The sequence below is a fragment of the Hyla sarda genome, chromosome 13 (assembly GCF_029499605.1).
Source record: "Hyla sarda isolate aHylSar1 chromosome 13, aHylSar1.hap1, whole genome shotgun sequence".
Taxonomy (NCBI): Eukaryota; Metazoa; Chordata; class Amphibia; order Anura; family Hylidae; genus Hyla; species Hyla sarda.
In genome coordinates, this window is record NC_079201.1 from 35,000,172 (window position 1) to 35,011,256 (window position 11,085).

At 41.7% G+C, this 11,085-nt stretch overlaps 1 protein-coding gene across 1 annotated transcript in view; it reads right to left on the reverse strand.

Moving 5' to 3' along the window:
- MYO15B (myosin XVB) overlaps positions 1–8,339 on the reverse strand; it is a 203,904-nt gene extending 195,565 nt beyond the window's left edge. Inside the window, exons 1-4 of the mRNA XM_056549601.1 lie at positions 8,274–8,339; positions 7,359–7,417; positions 7,123–7,246; positions 3,760–4,074 (exon numbers count right to left, since the gene is read on the reverse strand). Of these exons, the coding sequence (XP_056405576.1) occupies positions 3,760–4,074; positions 7,123–7,246; positions 7,359–7,417; positions 8,274–8,339 (564 nt within the window). The remainder of the gene's footprint in view (positions 1–3,759; positions 4,075–7,122; positions 7,247–7,358; positions 7,418–8,273) is intronic.
- Between the last annotated feature and the right edge of the window lie 2,746 nt (positions 8,340–11,085).

The following is an 11,085-nucleotide window of genomic DNA, read 5'->3' on the forward strand; positions in this document are numbered from 1 at the left end:
ATAGGAGGTCAGGATAGGAGGATGGGATAGGAGGTCGAGGACGGGATAGCAGCACGGGATAGGAGGTCGGGATAGGAGGTCGGGATAGGAGGACGGGATAGGAGGACGGTATAGGTGGTCGGGACAGGAGGTCGGGATGTGGGGTCGGGATATGACAACAATATATGAGGACTGCATATGAAGTCAAAAGATTCCTCCTTTGTTTATTTTCCTCCCCAAAAAGGATTAGGAAGGAAAAAACGGGCAACGCCGGGTACTCAGCTAGTTTCAAATAAAAAAATCACACATTTCAATGGTCTCCTCATGCTGCAGCCAACTCCAGGCTGCGTCATTGTGGTAATATATAGAGAGCACTCGCTGTCCTAAATTTTCGTTAAAATTTTTCGTAAAAAATGTTTGTCTTTTTTATTAGGGATTATGAAGCTTTGGTGCGTACTCATGCATCAGCCAACTCCAGCCTGTGTCATTCAGGCAATATATGGTTTACTGATGGCACTGCTGGGCCTGGGTCTGGGAATTTCTAATTTTCTCATAGGTAGCACCCGCTATCCAAAAGTCTTCTTCATAAATTTCTTCAATTGTTGTGTTTTTTGGGGGGGGGGGGGGGGATTGTGAAGCCCTGGTGTGTACTAATGCATCAGCCAACTCCAGGCTGTGTCATTCAGGCAATATATAGGTAGCCTTGGCAAGAAGTCTTGGAAACAATGGCCGGTCAGGGCAATGGAGACGTTGCGCCTACATCTCACGGCCACATGAGCCCTGTGGGGGCTTGTTGGATTTGGTCCTTCGTACCCACATGCTGGGGTCCGGGACACGCAAAGGTTGTTTTAAATTTCAAATGAAAAAATGTTGGCACTGCTGGGCCTGGGTCTGGTAATTTCAAATTTTCTCATCTTCAAATCTTTTTCAAAAATTGTGTTGTTTTTTGGGGGGGATTGTGAAGCCCTGGTGTGTACTCGTGCATCAGCCAACTCCAGGCTGTGTCATTCAGGCAATATATAGGTTACTGATGCCGCTGTGGGGCCTGGGTCGGGTAATTTCAAATTTTCTCATAGATAGCACCCGCTATCCAAAATCTTCAGTTTAAATTTCTTAATTCATCTTTTAATCTTAGGGATTGTGAAGGCCTAGTGCCTACTCATGCTGCTGGCAACTCCGGGCTGTGCCATTCATCCACTATATGGTCTCCTCATGCTGCCAACACCTCCACACTGTGCCATTCAGCCACTATATGGTCTCCTCATGCTGCCAACATGTCCATGCTGTGTCATTCAGCCACTATATGGTCTCCTCATGCTGCCAACACCTCCACGCTGTGTCATTCAGCCACTTTATGGTGTCCTCATGCTGCCAACACCTCCACGCTGTGCCAGTCAGCCACTAAATGGTCTCCTCATGCTGCCAACACCTCCACGCTATGTCATTCAGTCACTATATGTTCTCCTGACACTAATGCCACCACCAGGCTCTGTCATTGTGCTGCTGTGCGGCAGTGATTCTAAAAGCGATGCCGGTAATCTCCATGTTATTCTGAATAACAGTATTATTTCACTACCCCAGCACACTCCATATGCGTTTTAGGACACAGCAAAGTGTTCTATAACCCTATAGAGGCTGTATGTAGGCTAGAAATTGCCTTTTTTAATATAGATTCGCCGCGAAAAAATTTGGATCGAAACAAACTTTTCAGAAAATTCGGCGAATCGGCCGAATCGAAATTTTTGAAAAGTTCGCTCATCTCTAGTAATAACCTAAATATTTTTTTTCATTAAATCGAAGCACATAAATGTGTTCTTCATAAAAGATACATTTCATTAAAAAAATAAAAAACTGAATTAAAATCATCCTTAAAGGGGTACTCCGATCCTACACATCTTATGCCCTATCCAAAGGGGATAAGATGTCTGTTGGTGGGGGTACTGCAGCGAGGATCCCTGCGATCTCTGTGCAGCACCTGCCGTTCTGAAAATTGTTTTGTGAATGCTGGGTTTGGGCGGCCGTGGTCGTGACGTCAAGCCATCCCCCCCCCTCGTGACATGACACGACATGACATGAATAGAGGGGTGTAGCTTGACGTCACAAGGGGGCATGGCATGACGTCACAACCACGGCTGGCAGAATTGAGCAGAATTCCTTCAAAATTGCAGCAAAATTCTGTGTTATCCAACTGAAATGCAAGCCTCATTGATTTCAATTGGATTCTGTTGTGGAATTCCACAAGATATAAGACTAAAATGCCTGCCATGGAAATTCTGCTGTCTGAATGGGACTGTGGAATCCTATTTTAATCAATTTGCATTAAATTACGTCAGAATTTCCGTCTGAATTCCTTAGTGGAATTCCGCCGGGAGAACATACCCTAACTCTTAAAAAAGAAATGTTAAACTTGTAAACTTGTAAATCTGTAGAATGATGTTTCCCAATCAGTGTGACTCCAGCTGTTGCAAAATTACAACATGTCCGGGAGTGCTGAGAGTTGTAGTTTTGAAATAGCTGGAAGCATACTTGTTGGGAAACACTGCTATAGAGGCTGTAATTTGTTATGACATATCTATATTAGACAGGTCCTGTATTTTTGTTAAGGGAACTGAAAGATATATGTGAACATAATACGATATGTAATGACAGGCAATTAGCATTCTTCCACTTTTATTGAATGCCTTCTATAGCCGGTTGACATTCTCTGCATTTTTTTGTGCAAGCTATCTTAGGTTAAAATCATCAAAGACACATAATTATCCTAGAATCATAAAAACTCATTCTAAACCATAAACCTGCACTCCAATGTGTTTGTCAATAGCGGTGCCAATATTCCCTGGGAAGCATGCATGGTGCCATTGCCACACCTCTGTTTTAAAGGGTGTTCCAGGGAAAAACTTTATTTTTTATTTTTATATCAACTGGCTCCAGAAAGGTATTTGTAAATTACTTTTATTAAAAAATATTAATCCTTCCAGTAGTTATCAGCGGCTGAAGTTGAGTTGTTCTTTTCTGTCTGACAACAGTGCTCTTTGCTGACACCTCTGCTTGTCTCAGAAACTGTCCGAAGCATTAGAGGTTTGCTATGGGGATTTGCTCCTACTCTGGACAGTTCCTGAGACAAGCAGAGGTGTCAGCAGAGAGCACTGTTGTCAGACATAAAAGAACAATTCAACCTCAGCAGCTGATAACTACTTAAAGGATTAAGATTTTTTAATAGAAGTAATTTACAAATCTGTTTAACTTTCTGCTTTCTGGAGCCAGTTGATAACATACATGTAAGTTTTTTTCCTGAAATACCCTTTTAAGGTTGGGTTCACACTACGGAATTTCTGACCGGATTTTGAGTGTGGCCATTGACAGCAATGTCTGCAGAGTAGATTCCATGTGAAGAATGAACAAGATCATTCTTTTGGCAGCGGAATTGCTGTGGGGGAATGTCTGTTGCTGAAATTCCATAGTGTGCACTGTGCAGCGGAAGCCACTGCCAGCAATGGGATTCTGCTGCACTGGAATTTCCGACCAAAATCTAAGCGGAATTCTAGTTGGAAATTGTGTAGTGTGAACCTTGCCTAAGTTGCATAACTGCTGGTGAGCACAGTGTGCACAGGACTGAACAACAAGTTTTATCCCCCCCCCCCCCCATTGTCCTTTGTGGAGAGATCATATAGTATGTCATGAAGAATGTACAGCAGCCAGAACTGTGGAAGACTTAGACTTGGTAGACTTCTGACTTACAAAAGGAATCAAAAACTCTGTTTATGTGCACATAAACTTTACCTGGGCTAACTTGCTCTGTTCTTCTAGGATTTGAAGAATTCCATGGGGTCGATCCGTAAGCAGCCCCAAACAGGATTCGCTACCCTCTGTAGAAAAGGGCACCCAGCACAGACCCTCTCTGGCATATTCAGCCTTCGATGTTTCATAGAAATAACAGAAGTGCATAAGGAGAATGTTGTAGATACTTTCATTACCCCACAAGTTACCTGGTAGATGTACCTGTTCCTGAGAGATGAGACTTTCTATGCTGTGACGCTGGATCTGCTCATTGGCGAAGTTCCGACATAGTTGCTCCAAGCTGTTAACACCAAGATTCTGCAACACAAGCCACAGGTATTTATATTAGAAGTAGAGCAGGAAAAAACCCTCAGGTATGGCGCTTCAGACTCTTGTAGACAGATGAGGTGAATGCCAAAGGAAATAGGAAAGTCTTCAGCAGGACATTTTATTAAAAAAACAATAAAATGGACAAGATTACGCGTTTCGGGAGGATCCCTCCCTTCCTCAGATCAGGATAAGGACTGTCCTTATCCTGATCTGAGGAAGGGAGGGATCCTCCCGAAATGCGTAATCTTGTCCATTTTATTGTTTTTTTAAATAAAATGTCCTGCTGAGGACTTTCCTATTACCTTTGGCATCCGCCTCATCTGTCTACAAGAGTCTGCAGCGCCATACCTGAGGGTTTTTTCCTGCTCTACTTCTAATATTGACTCCCAGGACGACTTGTTTCCTCCTGCAACCCATCGGCATAGCAGCGACTCGCACTACAGTACCCCGATTATATCGTGGGTGATATGCTTTTTTGCATAGATCTCAAGGTGAGTGGCCATCTATAAGCCCCGTGGGGTTGCCCCCCCCACCCACCACTCAATCTATTGAGGGTAAATACACGAGGCGCAGTCCGTTGGTCCTTTCTTTTCTTTTCTCTACAGGTATTTATAGAATTGATCAGTGTTTCCCAACCAGGGTGCCTCCAGCTGCTGTAAAAACAGCCAAAGGCTGTCCGGGCATGCTGGGAGTTGTAGTTTTGCAACAGTTGGAGGCACCCTGGTTGGGAATGATCATCACTACTGTAAATACTACTACTATAAATGACCACCAATACTGCAAAATAAAAAGTACTCTAAAAAAAAAAAAATTATAATAATAAAAAGAAAAAACACAATTCTGCTTTTGCTTAGTTAAAGTCCTGGTTCATATTAATACATGGATTCTTTTTCTGTAATGCAAGTGATAAAGTTGCAGCTCGGCAAACAGCTTAGCTGAACAATGTATTCACCCGAGAGTCTTAAAGGGGTACTCCGGAGGAACAAAAATGTTTTCAAATCAACTTGTATCAGAAAGTTATTTATAAATGTTAAACCTTCCAGTACTTATCAGCTGTTGTATGGTTCAGGGGAAGTTGTGTAGTTCTTCCCAGTCTCTCTGCCAAGCTCTTACATGGGGCAGATTTATCAAAAACTGTGCAGAGGAAGAGTGGAGCAGTTGCCCATGGCAACCAATCAGATTGCTTCTTTTATTTTTAAAGAGACCTGTGAAAAATTAAAGAAGCAATCTAATTGGTTGCCATGGGCAACTGCACCACTTTTCCACTGCACCGTTTTTGATAAATCTCCCCCACAGTGCTCTCTGCTGACACCTATGTCCGTGTCAGGAACTGTCCAGAGTAGGAGCTAATCCGCATAGCAAACCTATCCTGCTCTAGACAGTTCCTGACATGAACAGAGGTGTCATCAGAGAGCACTGTGGTCAGACTGGAAAAAACTAGACAACTTCCTCTGGAGCATACAGCAGCTGATAAGTACTGGAAGGTTTAAGATTTTTAAATAGAAGTCATTTACAAATCTGCATAGTTTTGGCCAGTTAAAAAAAAAAAAAAAAAAAGTATTCACTTAAAGCATTTTAGACAGGTCACAAAATTAGTGAAACTAATTAAGAAAAAAAAATTGTATAGCTGTGGTTGTTCCTAAACTTTACAACTTTAGGTTGTATCCACACTGTGCATTTTTTATGCATATTTAGCATAGATTTTCAAAATAAAATGAAGTATGTTAAAAACGCAACAATTATTTTTATTGCCACCGTCAGCTCAAAACGTATATTTTTTGCCATTTCAATTTACAGTATAATAAGATCACACATGGAATATGTTCTTTAAATCAAAATAGATATTACAGAGTAGAAAGCTGAATAGCTGAACTTTCCTTCATCTGGGGCTCAAGTTTAGTGTATTGCCCTAGTCCTGCATCTAAAAACCTGGGAGAGTCAGGGTGAGTTACTGGTGCTCTCCCCTAGCATTTAATACAATGGACACATTTTCTGCCATCCACAGCTATTTTTAGGGTACTTTTTTTATTCTTAAAGGGTCTCTCCCTTGTAAGCTGTGACATAGGGTCACAGGCTCTCAGAGCAGTATGCTTTATCCCTTATTGCCCCTCCCTTCCGGTCAGAACTGAACAATACCAGTGATGTGAAAGGGGGAGCTGATATTACTTATTACATAAGGCAGCAGGAAGCCATTCTCAGTCACGGTAGTTTCCATCATAATGAACTCCTTGCTGCCTTCTTTTATCAGTCAATCTAATGAGCTGTTTTGATCTCACAACTTATAAGAAAGAGAGAAAGCACAGCTGATATAGAAAGATCTCTGCACTATGGCTAATAACATTATACACCGGTTGTTTATTTTGCTAGACAACAACTTTAACCTGCTTCTGGTACAACTTCATCATGGAAATTTCATGCCTAGCTAGTTCACTCATGAATCCAATGCAGAATGCTCACCACAACATCTATTGATGCAGAACATCCCACTCTGAGGAAAACAACATAGGAAGTAGTAAGTATAGATATAACGCTACATACTTGAATCAGTCAGGTGTAACTGATAGCACACCAGACAAAACAAAAAATGTCTCTACAGGTAAGGCTGCACATTACACAATTTGCTTCATTTTAGAATGAAAGCCACAATGGCTTGTCTATGCATTGAATGTTATTTTCGGGGTAAAAACACCTTTTTTAGACCTCAAAATGCAAGTGGACAGTGTACAGGGCGTTGTGGCTTTCACACTACATTGGAGCCCATGTGCACAGCCTTAACTATATAAAAATGTTTATTTTGTTCAGTTGCTAGTAAAAAATTCATCAGGTTTTACAGTAGGTAGTGCAATTCTGAAGAATCTGATCCAAAGGTGTGAATTTGAAGTTAGTGAAGGCATGGGAACTTTAGCTCAATACCATTGACTAGTTATATAGTGGCCATAAATAGTAGTTAACCATTTTACATAGAAAGTATCCATTAAATGATATTATAATGCATCATATTTAACATGGTGAAATAAAGAAATAAAAACTCTGTACCTCAAAGCCACAGATGTCGATAATGTCCAATGAGCTGTCAGTCTCCCGAGCAAACAGCCAATCATTTCCCTTCTCCAAAAGCCAATCAAAGAGCAGAGCATAAAGTGTCTGGGAGATTGCATCCCTATTAATAAATAAAGCAAGGCTGTCGGACCTGTTTCTTCCATTTTATTTAAATTAACTAAACTAACAAATCTAAATTAACTTATCTCTCAGAGGGTCAGTGCTTAGCTTACCGAACATCTATGGAGGCTTCCACCGATAGAGGAGAAAGAACTCGGTCATAGGAAGTCCTCTAGGAAAAGAAGAATTTCATGGACATGATATAGTACAGTAAACCATATAATCCACATGACAGAGTACAGTAATCCATATAATCCACATGACAGAGTACAGCAATCCAGATACAAATCTTTCCATTATAGTGTTTAGCTGTGCTGGTTCAACTTGTGGCTTTGGCTAAAATTCTGACCAAAATGAGCTCCACTTCCTTCCCTACCACTCGCCGTGCAGCAGCTAAAAAAAATACTAGTCAAGTCTTGTCCTAGGGCCTTGGGTGTACCCGGTAACATAGCAAGAAGCAGTACAGAAGGGAAAGAGAATAAACGAGTTCCCAGGACATCTGTGATTAATGCACGGACAGAGGCAAGTCAGACAAATATGAGATAAAGTACCCCTGTCTCGATGGCACCCCCAGCACAGGTCACAAACGACAGGATAAAATTTGTGGAGGAGGGAAGGAACCCCTGTACCAATGAGAAAGGAGCTTATAGTTTGACTCCTGCAAAGCCACAGAGATCGATGTTTTATGACAAAGCAGGAACGATGTTTCCCAGTCAGCCGTGCTGGGTGCACCAATGAGTTCTCCCCTCCCCCCCAACTCCTTTGAAAGAGAAGCAGATACCGCGAGTATCTACTACAAAGGAGAGCATAAAGAGAAAATATCACATTAGTTGGCTTAGCAGTTACATCTCTATGGACGTCCCCCGACTCCCTCCAAGTATTGTAGAAATGGGACAGTTGGAAGTAATGGAAGAGTGGCACCCAAGATGTTCTTCAGCGAGGATATGGAAGGAAGAACCCACCAGCAAGCATTTCCAGTGAGAAATCCGGGTTGCCTATCAGCGGAGTGAGGGGTCCCAGATGTTTACGGAGTTGGACAGATTTCGTAAGCATGTGAGCAGAACCACCTGGGAGACAAAAGGAAGGAAGGACATTTTGGCCCTTATCCAATAAGCTGGATGGATCCAAGGGAGGGACGTAAGGAAGCATGGGGAAATTCCAGGAGCTTGGACTGGGTAAGGTGGAACCAGTCCCTAAGACGGGCGACCGAAGAATCCATATAGTAAGAGTAAGGATCCGGGAAGGCCAGACCCCCTGCAAGTTTATGTTGGGAGAGGGTATGTACAGCAACCCTATGATGGGAGTTGGACCTAACCTAGTAAAGAGAGTCGTAAGGGACCGTAGGAAGGCATGAGAAGGCACCACTGGCAGCATTTGAAAGAGATATAACAGACAGAGAAAGATGTTTATCTTAAGAATGTTGACTTGGCCTATCCAGGAAAAGTCCTTATGGTCCCACTTGGATAGGTCTGATTTGAGGTATGTAACCAAGGAAGTAAAATTTAGATAAAAAATATGAGAGAGATCCTTAGGTATATGGACCCCTAAATACTAAAGGAGGCAGCCCTAAATGTGAAGGTAAACGAGGGAACCATAGCTGGCTCAAGAGAAAAGCTCTTTAGTGTGTTATCACGTGCTTCTCTGGAGAAGACAAAGCCCACCTGATCAGATTGTATCAGGACATCCAAAAGAGGAGACAGTCTCAACGCTAGGAGCTTAGCATATAGTTTTGCATCCACATTTAAGAGTGAAATCGGGCAATAACTGGGACAGAGATTAGGGCCCTTGCCTTCCTTAGGAATAACTGTACTAAAGGTACCTAGGCACTGGAAGTCCACTTCTCCCCTCACTGTTATTGACTGGCATATTCAGAGTATGGAGGAATGTCTGGAGTTCGAGCGTTACCCGGTTCCAGGACTTTGGCCTCACTGGCCCACAGACTGTGTCTTCATGATGTCGGAGTCGTGCTTTTCACCAGCCTACCACTATATTTTATAATACATCGAATAACATTTAAACACAGACAAGAGAAGTGAATAACTTTGATTATCTTGTGGCAATGCCTCCTGTCAAGGGATTTGATATATTAGGCAACAAGTAAACAGCCAGTACACAGGGTACTCCGTTGCTAGACATCTATTCCCTATCCAAAGCATAGGGAATAAGATGCCTGCAGGGTTCCGGCCACAGAGACCCCCCGCGATCTCCGTGCAGACACCCAGTGTTCTGAACATTATGTTCAGAACACTGGGTTCGGGCGGCCATGGTTGTGACATGACATAAATGGAGGGGAAGTGGCGTGACATCATGACCACGGCCCCCCGAACCCAGCGTTTGTGTTCTGAACATAAAGCAGCCGGACCCCACGATCAAACATCTTATTCCCTATCCTTTGGATAAGGGTTAAAATGTCTAGCAACAGAGTACCCCTTTGAAGTTGCTGTTTTGGAAGTAGGAAAAATGGGCACGTGTAAGGATATAAACGATTTAGAAAATGGCCAAGTGATGGCTAGACTATTTGGTGACAGCACCGCCAAAATGTCAGACCTTGAAGTGTGTTTCCAGTATGCAGTGGTATGTCTGTGTTTCCTTTTCAATAAATTAGCAAACACTTTTAAGATTCTGTTTTCACTTTATCCTTTTGGGTTATTGAGTGGAGAATGATGGGAGAAAAAAAAAAATATATATATATATATATATATATATATATATATATTTTTTTTTTTTTGTAAGGGTCTGAATACTTTCCAAATGCACTGTATAATTTCAAAATATTTTCTGTATATCACTTACCGTCACGCGCTGAGTAATTGATTTCTGAAGCCCCTCGGGTGATATCTGTAGGAGGCTGGCCACAATCCTAATCTCTGTTATCCTAAAACCAGCTGCAGCACTAAATGTATCACTCTAGAATCACACATGGAACAGAATTGAATTAGAATGTAAGAAATAAAGAATAATTTAAATTGTAATTAGTGATTATACTGTCTTACATGAAAGGAAGTAAAACATATGTTGCCCAACTGCAGAATGGCACTCAGAATCGCCCAGATGGAAGTTAGTTCAATATCAGAAAGGCCAATCCCACGAAGGCATTTTTCCAGCACTATGAAGTCCATCTTGTCCTTTTTCCCTGGAAGATCACATGCTCGACCCTCAAAAGTCATAAAATTAACACATTTCACTATTTTATTAGAGTACTAGATTCAGTTTATCTGTTCTCTTCCACAATCTACATAAACTCCAGAGGATGCCACTATTTTTGGTAAGTTTAATTATTTAGGTCTACATTAAAGGGGTACTCTGGTGGAAAAAAAATGCTTTCAAATTAACGGTTGCCAGAAAGTTAAATACATTTGTAAATTACTTCTATCCAAAAATCTTATTCCTTCCAGTACTTATCAGCTGCTGTATACTACTGAGGAAGTTGATTATTTTTTTTTTGTCAGACCACAGTGCTCTCTGATGACACCTTTGTCCATGTCAGGAACTGTCTGGAGCAGAAGAGGTTTGCTATAGGGATTAGATCCTACTCTGGACAGTTCCTGACATGGACAGAGGTGTCAGCAGAGAGCACAGAAGAGAGACTGGAAAGAACTATACAACTTGCTCTGTAGTATACAGCAGCTGATACGTACTGCAAGGATTAAGATTTTTAAATAGAAGTAATTTACAAATCTGTATAATCTCTGGCACCAGATGATTTGAATTTTTTTTTCTCCATTGGAGCACCCCTTTAAGGACTGCGTACATGAATAAAATTTGATTTGATTGCAACTCACCTGGTTAAGATAATAGTAAGTTTCCGGCTCCTGTAAATACAGTCTCTGCTTCTCAGTC